General features: G+C 40.7%; 1 protein-coding gene across 3 annotated transcripts in view; it reads right to left on the bottom strand.

Moving 5' to 3' along the window:
• Window positions 1-10485, bottom strand: part of edil3a (EGF-like repeats and discoidin I-like domains 3a) — a 101598-nt gene extending 91113 nt beyond the window's left edge. For all 3 annotated transcript variants that reach the window (XM_080039053.1, XM_080039054.1, XM_080039055.1), the window contains exon 1: window positions 10116-10485. In XM_080039053.1, the coding sequence (XP_079895179.1) occupies window positions 10116-10194 (79 nt within the window). In that variant the 5' untranslated portion in view covers window positions 10195-10485. The remainder of the gene's footprint in view (window positions 1-10115) is intronic.
• Between the last annotated feature and the right edge of the window lie 4323 nt (window positions 10486-14808).

Below are 14808 nucleotides of genomic sequence, written 5' to 3'. Positions count from 1 at the left end.
CAATAGTTTTTTTCACAACATCAAACAAAATCCTTATGCGGCTGCAACAGCCACCTATGGTATGAACCATGGTTTGATGTGTTATAATTATAACTTCTAGAGTTTGTGTTTGTGACAGAGAGAGAGAGTGAGAGAGAGGGTGAGATATCCTACAAAGATTCCTGTTCAAGACACTGAACTTGGTTAAAAATAAACCCTGATTGAAAGTTTGGAACTCCTATAGCAGCTAATTAACCTTGTTAGAACCTTCACATGTAGATTTACAAGACAACCACAACAATGTAGCTCGACACACTGTTTGCATGCACCAGCTGTGGAGCACACCTAGAACAGCTCATACAAACACATTTACCATATCAAAGACATAAAAGACGCACGATACCAATAAATTGATGAGTGATGTGATCATTTAAACTTAATGACTATCAAATAGCCAGAGGGTGAGAGTGTGTGGCCGTGCGATACACAATGTGTAGGGTGTCCACAGGACTGATGCCCAATGCATGCTGGGATACACTTCAGGCTCAGGAGTGATGAAATGACACAAAGAAAGAGTGGTGTATTGAGGTTTATAATAGCTATCACACCTGAAGAAAACTTGTGGGTGTGTACAACACATCCGGACTATTTGGATCTTATCAACAGTGTGTCAACTTCCTTGTTGACCACAGATGAATCTTTCAGGGAGCACACAAACAAAACCGATTAGAGTACTGAATTGATGATAAATGTGTATCCTAAAAAAATCCTTATCCTCGTTTGAACTATTTAACTGAAGCTTTGTACCAAAAAAATACTTAATTCTGCATCGCTAAACACAATACATCCCCATTGGCATTCAAGGTGGAATCAGTGATTATGGAAAATGCTAGCTGTCAAAATCACGTTTTGTCTTTGAAAAAATCTGTTTATATCCCCTCAATATCTGCTTCTTGTCCATACTGTGTGCTTGCTGAAAAAGAAAATCCAGGGCCCCCTTTGTTTTCATACCCTTTGTTTGCATACCAGTTTACCGAGCCTATGTGTTTTTAACACTATATTTGTTTTCAGCACACACACAGAACAGACATGTAACGGATCGAAAGGAGATATTTTGACAACAAGCATTCTCCAGAATCACTGACTGCAGAAGTTAACTCCTTGCTGTCAACACGTCAGGGAGACCAGCAGTGCTGCTCTTGATCACTCCCTTTCTTTCAGCACTCATCTAACTATGGCTAACTGCTGCCCTGTAGCTTGCTGTCACTGTGTCAGACTCAGAGGAACTTGGCCTACGATTGTTGAAAAAATCAGTGTCATTCCTGTAACAGTGACATATGGTACAACTTCCTTTTTATAAGTGGCAGAGGGCAGGGATTAAACCGGGGAGAAAATAAACCCTTTTCACTTTTATAATGTACTTTACTTTAAGTTTGAAGGTGAGTGGCTGCTGTTCAATGAATTTCACATTAAAGGCGTTTTTCAACCTGGCTCTCAGCTCATTCCTTCACTCCCTCCCTCCCTACTACAAATCCCAGGGGCAATCTTGCATCTAAAACATCTGGGCCGGTGATATTTCACTTAGAAAAATTGCACTTCTTAATGGATAGCACTTACTGTATGCTGTTACCTAAAATAAACATTCTTAAAAGAACTTGCCACTAGTCCAGGGCAGTTTGTTCATATAACATTTGGACCATCTTTCAGTTGAAATGTGGCATTATAAAAATAAAATGTTAACCTCTTGTTTTACAAATTAATGTAACAAATACACTTTCATAATCTCTATCACTTGCCAAACTTGGCATCTTGTTGGCATTCAGCACAATATATACTGTAAAAGCAGACAGGATAAATAAAGATATATTGTTTTTGTTTTTTAGGCAAATGAGTGAAGTATGGATGATCATCAACACTTTGCAAACGAGACAGAATGGCTGCCTAGACTTTTTGTGGTGACATTTCTGGGTTACCTCTCTGATCCTCCAGCACACTAGACACACGCAGAAACGCACGCACACTCACACCGCACACACACTCGGTATTTTGATGATCAAATATAAAAGTTAAAATGCTGTAAACTAAAGAGCTGATTAAATTCCCAAACAAATCCTCAAAGCCTGAATTAAATATACTTCACGCATTACTGTGAGTGAGAGGAGAAAACAAGAGATTATAGGAAGGATAGAAGATTGACAGATAGACGGAAAGAAAAAAGAGGGAAGACACCTGGCACAATCAAGTTTGAGCTATGAGCATTATTCTCAACCAATAATAACATGGTGATGTACTTGATTAACTTGTATCTCTATTTTAAGCTTTTGTGGTCTCATTTACTGCACAGTAAAAGTAAAATAAAAAGGTTTAACGATTCAAGTTAGCCTTTTAAACCTTGTGTGTTGACTGGAGGGTTTATGGGTATAAGTATGCATCTAGAATAGGAATAAGTTGCCCACATGTCCTCGGAGTTTGTTGGAAGTAAGACCTTAAGCCACCTGCACCCATTTGATCTTGCATAAGTAGATTGGGCTTTTTGAAAATGCAGCCGCGTCGCAGAGCCCGACGGAGAGACTTAATGAGACCAAAGCAAAAGCTCATTGCTTTAACTCCTCAATCTTATTTTGACTAAAGCAGGCTTAACTTCAGTTTGCAGCAACTAAAACATGCCTCTCCAATAAATATAAGCATGGGTGTTGAGAGCAATGGGTTTATTTGAATAATTAAACGCAAAATCTGCTCCCATTACAAACAAATGAGACCTGATGGCCTTAACAACTACAAAGCAATACAAGCACTGCGGGGAAAGAGCTCTCACTCGTACTCTCGACATAAAATACATGTATACCCTCACACACAGTGGATATCCACACGCAACAATGTGTCAAGAGCTGGCTTTTTGAGTCCAAACATCCTATAGGTCTATGCCTCATTGTGTCGACGTAGAAGAGTTAACTCAAGACACAATCAAATTTGAATCCAACTATCTTTAAGCTTTGGTCTCACAATAAAGCTTTGATCGGCTGAAACTGTTTATACAACTCCGCAGATTTACCAGCTACTACAGTTCTGCACTTTGTCACAAAAAAATAATATATTCTGCTTATCGATCTGCTGGGGAAAAGGTGGACTATTTCACTCCTGGCCAACACTGATGATGAATAGCTGGTGCTGTTCTGACACCTCCCTGACACATACAAGTGGGTCCAGAGTTCCAAGTAAGTATCCACACCTACCACGATACAAGAAATGTGTGCTTGGCTCACAAAGGAACGCAATGGAAATCAACCCAGATGATTGTCAGTGAGCTGTGCATTCCTGCCTCCCAGCTTTCTCCCAACAAACACACACAGGGAACTAACGGTTTAGCAATATCTGAAAACCTTAGCGTGTGGAGGCAAGTTAGTGAAACACAAAAGAATGTAGCGGGAAGAGTATGATGAACAATTTTTACATATTTTATTGAGAAATAAAGGAACCCGCCCTGATTTTCCTACTGTCCTGCCAAGATTCAAGGGAGACTGGAAGAATGAAAAGTTACGTGACATCTGGAAGCAAATTGATAAAGGCCCGAACCCCAGCTCAAGATAATCCCTGGACTTCATCAAGGACTCATGTACAGAGAACAAAGGAAAAAGACTGAGTTTGCAATGCCACATAAATGTACATTACTGTTGAAAAATAGGAAGATTTGTATTACCATGCCAATGTTGATGTATAGTAACAATCGAAACTAAACCAACAAGAGCTGTTTTTGATGATCAGGTTATCTGGCAAAGATGCATAACCTGTGTTTAGTCTCGTTTCAGAGGTAAAAGAAGCAGGGAAAAAGCAATAATGCACAAACTAAGTGAACATAGCTTGTAAAGAGAGACAAAGCAAGTTTTAATGCCAATTCATACTCTCTCTCACACACACACAGATTACTCGTGATATTGAGGACATGTTTTAATTTGATTTTGTTCACACTGTGTTGCTATGCGTATAGAGTAAACCATACAGTATACATATCTACCTATATTGATTTTTTTAACATAATAACAAATGTGAAATATGATTGCCATGTATGAGAGTCTGTGTAATATAGTTGTCTATCAGGTTCATAATCAAATTCTGACCATTACTTCATACTGGTTTGCAGCAGATATTGCCCAACTGTCCTATGAGACTGAGAGACTATGGCATGTAGGGAACTTCATTCATTCTTCATAAAAAAAAAAGTAAAACAAGAAGATGTCGAGCCATGGGAGATGTAGTATGGGACGAGTAAAGTTTTAAACCTGAATCTTTGACAGAAAACTATAAAACAAGAAGATGCCCAAAGGCTATGTTATTTTTTCCTCGCTATGTTTTATGCCTCTGGTTCCTGCTTTTCTTCTCGTATTGCTCTTGTTGCCCTTTCTGTCTCAGAGGTCAGCTCTTGAGGCCCTACCATTCGTCATAGGTTGCCTCATCTGTTTGACACACATGGCCATGAGGGCATGCACAGAACTCAGCTGAATCCCGCTGCACATGCTGCAGTTCCGCATCCAGTCAACTTTGAAAGGAAGATTCCCCAGAGAGAAACCTTCTTACATGACAAAAGTTAGGAGAGAGAGAGAGAGAGAGAGAGAGAGAGAGAGAGAGAGAGAGAGAGAGAGAGAGAGAGAGAGAGAGAGAGAGCACCAATAGCCAATCTGCAACAAGATGCATCTCGAGACTCAACTCACGTCATCACACTACAATGGAAGATACATTTATACAGTACTTACTACTGTCGGTGCAAAATTCAAGCTATAAATGGTGCTTTATGTTTGCATGTTTAAATTGGACCTTTGCTTGTGACATTATATTGAAAACATGATATAGTTGGAATGCACCCAGTAAATATATATGTAGCTTGTACGTAATTGCAAACTACAGGTGAGGTCAGTGGATGGATCGATGAATAGATGGACAATGAGTAATTGTACTGTATAAGTTAAAAAATAACAGCACAAGATTGAATGTGTCCTGTCCTTTATGATGTGCATGCAAAACAAGCAGATTGCTGAGGTAGATTAGTCAAACATAAAATGACAGTATTTCTCAGATTAAGAGCACTCATTGTGTGTGAGCTGTGATTTAAGAAATGTAAACCGTGTTTGATGATGACAGCCACCTTATAGATGTAATGGAATTAATGGAATTTCTGTATTGTAATGCATATAGAACCATTACCATTAACCACCTCAGACTAGCTGTATAGCATACAGTATAGCCTAATGCCACTAATGTCAATAGGAATTATTGAAGTATTGCAGTTTTGGTACTTTAATTGAAGGTACACCCAGGACTGTGTCTGCATGAGCACTCATTGAGTCATCTAATGAGTGTTTACCCTGGCTTCTATAGTAAGCCATAAGCCACCCTCTAATAAATGTATATCATCACATTACACACAATGAAAAGATGTTATAATAATTTGAAAATAATTTCAGCTGTATTCCCCAAGGTGCAGCCAGAAGCAAATGTATTCAAATGTACTGTTCATTTTCTACACCGCTTACAGTCCTAGCAGCTGAGCATAGGCCTACCAGCTGAATAATTAGCTTTGACGCTCTGGTATCAAGAGGAATTTCAAAGAACACTGTTCGATAACAATAACTTTAGTTCAACACTACATAAAAGTTGTTTTGTCCACACAAATGCCATTGCTTCAACTAATGGTGCACCAGCACACACTACAATGTTGTTATTGCACATGATATAAGCCTGACATTAAGATGTGCTACGGTGCCATACAACTGCATATTGTTTAGTATTGTGCTATATCCATGATATTGTAAGACCTTAAAATGTACCTGCTTCATACTGCATGATAACAATTACTTGGCGAAACAACATTCTATGGCCAACTGTACCATAAAATGACATTAGCTACTTCAGAATAAATCTGTTCTTTCTGGATGGCCTTGGATGGATTTTCTCTTTATATTGTATTGCTTTTTATAAGGCCTCAGTCAGGAAAGTAGTGAGCCTCAGCAAACTCAGGGACAATCATCAACAATATGTTACAAGTAGCATGGTTTTCAAACAAGACATCATATAACAGCTATATTTTTAGACACACACACACACACACACTGTCAGCATGCTCGTGCCTGCATGAGTTGAGTCATTAACCGTGACCCAATGCGATTACTTAAAACCAGCATGAGGTCTTATGAGTGCTCAAACTATGAAAGGATGGGCTGCTGCCTGTACTTGAGCCTGAGAAAGTAAACCACGCTCAACATGAATTGACACTACAAACGAAATAGTCATATAATCCTTTTACTGTTTCAGAGTTCTCATTCAGCCTTTCTTTCTCTCCCTGGCAGTCACACTCTGGATTTCGACACTAGCATTAATCGAATTCTAAGAAGATCGCTGTTTAAGCCGACCGTCAAAATGTTAAATGCTGCTTTTAGTGAACGTTAGACACTTTACATGCCGGGGACAATCTAGAATGATTGTTTTCAGTTTTGAAAATAGAATGCTCAGACATTGATTTAAGGAATAGGAAGAGTACGGTGTGAAATAAGCTATCTTGACTGCTAATCAGTCTTTGTGTTCGTCTTTTGTCTGTATAATGTGTATACAAGTTTGTTCCTTTTCACTCTCTGATGTACAAATGCAGAGAGGATCTGCCTAAAGTCATCTTGGAAATGTAAAACTATAGGCCTAAAGCACAGTAGGTCGCAGAATATTTCAGTTAAGTGAGAGGCATATGACTTGTCAGGTGATTGTGCAATTACAAGGGAGAACATTGGATACAGAGACAAAACACAACAACGGTGACAGAGTCATTTATGTCTGTCTGGACGCTTATGGGTGTGTGCTGGCTCAACCAACTCATTTTACCACTGCGCTGCCCATCCTCATCTCAGGGCCAAGCCTTTGGTAAGCGCTCCAAGAGCGTGTGTCCTTGAAACCTCTACAACTGTCCCTCTACTGCCCTCCCATAAGTTAAGCGTGAAATGTAGGAAGGACAACAGAGGCCAGACTACAGTAAAGACAGATAGCACTGTATCCATTAACTTGTCAGCATAGGGGACAAATGAACTCTCCTTCAAATATTAATGGGAGTCAGGTACTGTACATCTGCAGCGGCAATGAATAGCCCGATCAAGTTGAGGAAACATGAGGAAAATAAAGACAGCATCCAATGTCACCTCAACAGCAGGAAAGGGGTTTGTGGAGGGATTGATTCCTATGTTTATCTCATGTTGCAATTCCTTATGTGTGAGCGGTCGTCCAATGACTTGCTTTGATATCGTTGGTTATCATGGCTGCTGATCTGACAGAGGTCTGACCTCTCTCCACTGATTGAAGACTGTGCCATTTAGAAGCAGATTGAAGGGCACTGTAGAGGTAGGTTGCATGTCATTGTCATTAAAAGTCACCTGCACATCAGCCATAACCTTCAGTGGCCGGTAAATGTAATGAGATTTTTAGATAAATTGCAACAGTATCATCTGCATGCCTTTCAGGAGAACATCTTCTATTACTATCCCCAACTGCTTGCAAGAACAAACTCTAGTTGTTTTTCTTCTCTTCTGCACAGAATACACAGTTAAAGAATATACTTAGTCATTCATTTATAGTAATTCATATCCAGAGTAGTCCAGAAAATCCGAAAATACATGTTTTACATATGGTTTACAATCAGACATGACAAAGAAAAGCAGCAAATCATTACAATTTGAGAAGCTTTAACGCGAGAATGATTTGAGTAAAAATCTACACCAAAAAAAAATACTAAACTACTAACTGATCAAATTAGTTTTAAGGGTTTTTTTTTTGTTCATATGACTTATCAATGTATCAACAACATTCATCCCAGCTAGACCTTGCTCATCCAAATGGACCAGATGCTGCTGCTATCAAGGAATCAGCCTTCTGTCAATTCTTCCCTTGAGGTTTCAACCAACAAATCGACAGTCTGTGGGCATGATCAGTAACCGATCAAGCCAATCTGCACAAATTCACAATGTTTCTGCATTGGTGCATTGTGTTTGACAAGCTTCTTTGTCTGTGTTAAACGTGAGCGGCATCTTTGAGTGAAATGAACAGTGACCAACAATATTACCACTGATCATGATCCACCAATAGCAGACAATCACATTGACTGTCCAGATGGCTGTCCATTTGCCTAAACGGCTCTAATTGCAAAGGCTTTATAGCGAGACTGAGACTACAATTAAGATGCATACAATTCATTAAAGCTGACTCTCTTAACAAGCACAAAAGCATCTTATATTTCCACACAGAGGGCCCACTGGTACAGTCATGTGCTTTGTCCAGGCACGCAGGCAGAGTCCCAAACAATGTGTGAGAGTCAGCACCAGTAACCAGCCAGAGGAAGTGATGTATTGCACACTGACTTGGAACAATGCAGTCTGTTTTACCTTAAGGCGAATGTTTCTACCCCATCAATTTGTTTCAGTGATCACAGGCCCCCTGTGACATCCTGAATAGCAGCTGTTTCTGAAGACAACTACCTTTGAACCACAAGAAATGTAAGAACAGCGTAGCTTTTGTGCAATACAAAAAGGCTTTCTAAACATCACAATGCATTGTATCTCTTTTCTTTATGACAGGGTGTTTGAATGCCGTTGAACTGTTGGAGCCCTTTTCAGTCTTGACTGTGGACAAAAAAAAAACATCAGTTTCTAAAATAGCTACCAGGATGATGATTATAGCAAAAATAATGCTCACAAACAGAGCAAAACATGGTGCCACCCTCCATCCAACTCCAGCTCCTCAACAAGGCAACTCATCACCATGTACAGAGTTTAGGAACCCTTTGCAATTTAACGGTGATATGATTAATTGTGGAACACATTCGGGGTGTATTTTTAACTTGCTGAGCCTTGAAACAAGTCAACCCACGGCACCACAGCTCCCCGCTTCATCCTCTGCATTCATTATGTCAGCCTACCGGGGAGTATTACGTCCTGTAAAGACTGACTCTGAGTTGACACTGTGGGGCTTAAGTAGCCTTAGAAACACTGCTCAAGGCACACTCCTGGAGTAGAGAGACTGAGGTCTACCTGACGTGACATGTGAGACTCCTGAGGCAAGAATGTTGCTAAACGCATAGAGACAGGGAGGATGGCATGACCCACTTCCATGAGGGCTGAACTGCTTTTTTAATTCTTTTTTTACCCTAAGCCCACAGGTACCACTCTATGATGTTCATAGAAAAGATACAACGGGCAAAAGCTTAAATATTCCTATCACCAGAACATTGGAATGGCAAACGGAGGGAGGGAGGGAGAGAGGGGGGAGGGAGGGAGGGAAGTAAAATGATTCAGATGCTGATCCTCTGGGTCAGATAAATCTATAAGCTTTCAACAATCTTCTATCTACATATGGCAGTTTTGGGTAAGACAACTGCCTCCTAGAATTGCAATGCACAACTGACCTTCTCATCCTAATCAATAATGGCACAGTGATACGCTCATAAAAGAGGCTCTATATCTCCTCTCAGTGATAGCAAGACAACAAGTGAGAAATATTTCCATTATAGTTTTATTCTTTCTTAATTCAGTTAGTTGAAGAAGGAAATGTTATGTCATTTATGTTTCAATCGACCATGGCTATATCTAGCTACCTATCTATCTAACTATCTATCGTTCTTGTTTTGCCCCATGTGAGAGCATCACATAGGAGCAAAGAAACAAGCTGAAGATTATCACTGTAAAGACGCGCTGTAAAAGCCCGAAGCAATGCACATGTGTAGTGCGCGCCTCATGCACGGACTGATTTGTATCCTAGCAGAGACATTACGCACATAAAAAATACAAAAAAATAAGATGTTTCATCGACTCATACAAGAGTCCTTTAAACCATTTAACAATTGTGTCGTGCACAGACGACAAGCAGCATTTGTATGTTGCCAGACAATCTGTTCGTATTCCGCAAACAATCCAAGCAATCCATAGACGCACACATTTTGCCCGGCTATGCATGTGGCTCGTTTTCCCACGATCAATTCACTTGATCACTGTCAATATGTAAATATCGCTGCGATCACAATTGATCAGTTCATGGTAGCCTATTTACAAGCACAGGGGCTGGTCGTGGACACTGTTTTGACAACGATAATGACAGCCAGTCACTTTTCCACTCACCTTTCACGTGCTGCGGGACAGCGGCGCTCAAACACAGGGCGAGGGAAAGGAGTAGCGGTCCCATCCTCTCTCGTCCCATCCTCACTCGCAAGGACCAGCTCTGACTTCCAAGGTTACGGAGATGTGGTAAAAAACAAAATCACGAAGCGAAAGCCAAAAGTTCTCCCTCCTTCGCTTGCGCTGGGCAGCAAGATGACTTGCCCTGCGTGCTGTTATTTTACGTCCTCTCAGGTAAAGTCCACCTCTGTGATGGAGTCGACAGAGAGACCCACCCGCCACCTGTTTTTTGTTGTTGCTGTTGTTGTTGTTGAAGTTGTTTTTTTTCTCCTCCGCAGGAACAAGTGAACTGTGCCTGCCTGGCACCCTCTTCTACCGCAATGGTGCGATGAAGTGGAGAGACAACGACGTGTGCGCTCAATGCTCCAGGACAACTACTGTACAGCTTCCGTGGGTGAGGAATATCTTTACTTCCGGTCCCCACGTCCAAAATAAAACACATACATTAATTACTTTGAATTAAATAGGCTACACAATGCATTTGATTCGTTATCACGCGAAACATGTTGTATGTGTATGCTACTATTTGATTCAATTAGCTTTTTGAATTAACATATGTTTTTAGTTTAAGATAAATTAATAAGTAGCCTATGAATGCCTAGTGCTTTACTCAATATCCAATTTTATGTAGCCTGTATTTTTCTTATTATAGGATGTATAAAGCTATAGGACTATGGCAGAAAGTCTGTATAACTAAACATTTACATTTTTGTTTTGAAGGTACAATTACTTGCAACCAGGCTAGGCGACGTACATTGACGCAGCATCAAAGACCGTTTGGCCGGAGGATGTGCGCTTCACGGTCGGAAACCGATCGGGGCGCTGCCTCGGTCGCTGATGGAGACAACTCTTCCTCCTGCCTCCACCTCCTCCTTTCCGTACCCCTAAAGAGCACTTCCAAAAAGCCTGCCGGGTCTGGACTTTACAATATAATCAGCCCCTTCACTCTCAATGGCTTCTTTTTCAAGCCCGAAGAACTTTGATTGCTGTTTCAAGTACCTTTTCTCTGGAAAGCCTATTGACGTTCAAGGGGCATATCTTAAACCATGCATTCCTAGCCGGAAGCTTAAATTAGGCGATTATGTAATGTCTATGCAGGTCCTATACGGACATCCTTTGTAATACTACATCGTAACATTACATATCCCTTGTGATTTTAATCGTGATGTATGTTGTTCCTGCAAAATACAAGGATATCAAAAGTATGTGCCTCCCATAGCCTACTGTACATGCTTATACCATGTATAACATCATCAGTGGTATTCCATGACCTCAACCCTGGTTCTGTAGTTAGAAAAGTCTCTTCAGCTACTTAGAAAGATTAAATGAAAAAGTATCTGATGCTATATTTAAATTTAATTGAATTTAATATTTTATTATTGTGTCATGCATTAGCATGCCCAGCCCACAAGGGCTTACAAGACACCATTATAAAACACAGACAGATAACTATACTATGCTATAACTGAAAGGTTGATCCTAATAACCAGCTTGGGATTTCATCCACCCATTCTGTCAAATGCCACTGGCAAGCTGGTACTGATCAAACTAGACTGTAAACTGCTGCAGGCATCTTTGAGGTGTGACATTTTCAAAATGTGATTATTTCCACAAGGTTGTTCATGTGCCACGTGTGATATTTCTGCAGCCACTGATTGGGTTTTGATGAAACTCTGGGTTCATTCGATCTGACAATTGCACTTTGGCAACTTCAAATTTACACAACTAATGTATCAATGGTGGTAACTATAGAATACATCAGGGGCAATTTCTCACTATGTATTCAAAACGTTAAAGCCATAAACCCATAATGTGTAACATTTTCAAATGAATATTGGTTCACATTCAAGCCATTGCCAAATGAGTTGATACAAAGTTGATTTAGCAGCTCCACAGAACTCTATTTCTCAGCATGGCAGCGTTTACAAACTGGTGTCTCCACCCAACATGGTGCAGGAGCTATGAAAAATCTCAAGAAGCACCTACGAAATGTTTCAGTTGTTAATTCTACTGCTAAGAAAAAACCTGGACATATAGCAGATGGTCTAAAATCCATGTGTGATCACCGAAGGCTTACCTCAACTGCGCCCACAGTGTTATTCTAATTTCTCAAAATTCCTCATGGGGGCAACATAAATTACGCACTACAGCTCTAAGATGTAATATGTTAGACACAGGGTTCCTTTTTGCAAGAACATACACATTTGGAATCAATCAGGTGACATTCACTGCAGGTCAGTAAATGGTCGTTAGGGAAAATGCATAATTTTTAAGGGACACCGTGCCTCCTGTTTCATACCAATTTCAGAGTAGATTACCAAGTGTCACTGAGGAATATTCCACAACTGAAGAAAGAACAGTGGGAGGCTCAGACTTGAAGCTGATGTCATCTTTTAACATGCCATAGTTATCAGCTTGACCTTGAGGTGTTCCCGGGCTCCTCTTCATGAATCATGAGAGATAGCAGGTGTCCTGTGGTTTAAAGTAGATAGAGACTTATAACGCTATGCATATGGTCAAGCCCTATAAATCATCCACAGTGAAGTCTGCTATAATGAGACGCTGCCCTCTATTCATCTGATCACAGTACCACCCATTGTGTCAGATTTCCAGGCTGTCTCTAAGCAGATTGTTCTGGATGGAAACCTAACATGTATTATCACTGTTGGTGATTATATTGGGAGGTAAACAACAACAACAATCTCTTAAACAGCATTGTTTACAATGTATGAATCCACTGAGGATACCTTGTTGATGTTGACCATGTTGATGCTAGATGAAGACATCACTCCAATGGTGTCGTTTTAGTGGTATTACCTTTAGTTTGGAGTTGGAATTAAAAACTAACTCAGATTTCAAGAAAGTACCCATTTTACACCATTTGATGAGAAAATGTGTTTTACAATCAGAAAAGACACACAAAAGTCCTCATTAGGCTTATGTGCCAGAGAGAGAGAGAGAGAGAGAGAGAGAGAGAGAGAGAGAGAGCAAGAGAGAACAAAAATCAAACAACAGAGAGTTGATCAGATAGGATTGGTTGCTGGTACTTGGGGCAGCTGGTACATCTGTACACAAACAAACAAAGTACAAGCCCCCTTGACCTCGTCCCAGTCTGCTGCCAGCCTACACACTGGATGCAGCTCCCACAAGTGTATTCTGTAAATCGGCTTTCCAAACCTTGCCACTGCCAGCCCGTCTTCGAACTCAACTCTTCTTGTTCTCCTTTGCCCTTGCTTTTCCCTAGACCAGTGATACCTCTTCGCCTCACATCCATCCTCATTTAGGCCACGGGGACCTATTTAGGATGAGCAACGGGCTGGAAAACACAGTGACCTTCTCATATTTGACTCATTTACTGCCGTTTTCCACCACATACACAAACACAAAGATCACATCACCATGTTTTTATTCCTAGCAAAGTTACAAAAGTAGGAGAGGAGTGGCCGCTATCTTGCCTCCAGTAGAGTCATATACTCCACATATTGCAGGGCACACAGGCTTTATCCCTTTATCCAAATGGGCAAGGGGGGCTAGAACACCTTAAGGATGCAGAAATAATCTCAAATTGAAACTTCATGGGGAGAAGATGCTACAAATTCCAGACTATAATATGAGGTTTTTATTATCTCCAGTGCCCTCAGCGTTTTCATAAGCCAAATTTTAATGAGGTTAACCTCTTTAAAACAGTGGATGAGGGGATAACCACTTTTTTCTCTTCCTTGTCTGTCTGTGTTTCTATCCGTATGTGCCCTCTGTCCTTTCCCATTCCCTCGGTCTCTAACAGGGAATATTTTTTTCTCTCTCTTCCCATACCCACTCGCTCCCTCTCTCATCTCCCATGTCTCCAGGTTCTTGTGCTCTCCTTCCCAATCAGACTGACTTGAGTCGTGTTCAAGGCCTCCCTCTCTCTGTATGCGCCCACCACAGAGACAGTCTAACAAAGGCCTTAGGCAGAGAAAGAGAGAAGCTAGAGAGACTTAAGGGAAAGAGTTGGTGGTGGTGGTGGTTAGAAGGGTGGCCATGGTGTAGGGTTGTGGGGCACGGAGCAGTAGAGATAGTAGAGAGAGATGAAGAAAGTGGGAGAGACAAAGAGAGCGTGTGGGGCAGATTGAGACCGTAAGGAAGGCAAGCCAACACTAAATTAGATCCTCTTGGTGAAGAGACAGTGAATAAATTCCCAAAAGAATATTGCATTGTGTCTACTTTTCCCCTTCGTCTCTCAGCATGTGACACAAAGCAGAGTTATGTGTTCCCCTAGCAGGCTCCTCTATTTCTCCGTTCCCTCTTCCGTCAGTCCCAGTCCGTTGCTACCACTGGCATCAGCTCACGCTTTTCTTTCCCTTTGTCGTTCTGCTTATTGTACTTTTTCCGCAGCAAATACGCTGAGTGCCAACATTGCAGATGTGTTGAACATTTGATTTTGATTGAGCTATGATTGTGATGTTCAAAATAAAACGACTTAGAGAATTTGTCCATTTAATCATTAAGAATAGCAGCGGCTGTGATACTACTGGGTATGTCATCTCTGAACAACAAGAAAGGAAAAAAAATATTTTGAGGTTTTGCATTCACATCAAGTATTTCTATTTTCCGTACTTTTACAATGTCATCCATTTATTTTCCACAGTGAACGAAC

The sequence above is a fragment of the Ammodytes marinus genome (genome assembly GCF_949987685.1).
Source record: "Ammodytes marinus genome assembly, chromosome: 2".
Classification (NCBI taxonomy): domain Eukaryota; kingdom Metazoa; phylum Chordata; class Actinopteri; order Uranoscopiformes; family Ammodytidae; genus Ammodytes; species Ammodytes marinus.
Note: the sequence above shows the minus strand (reverse complement) of the source record. Positions and strands in the feature narration are given on the sequence as shown.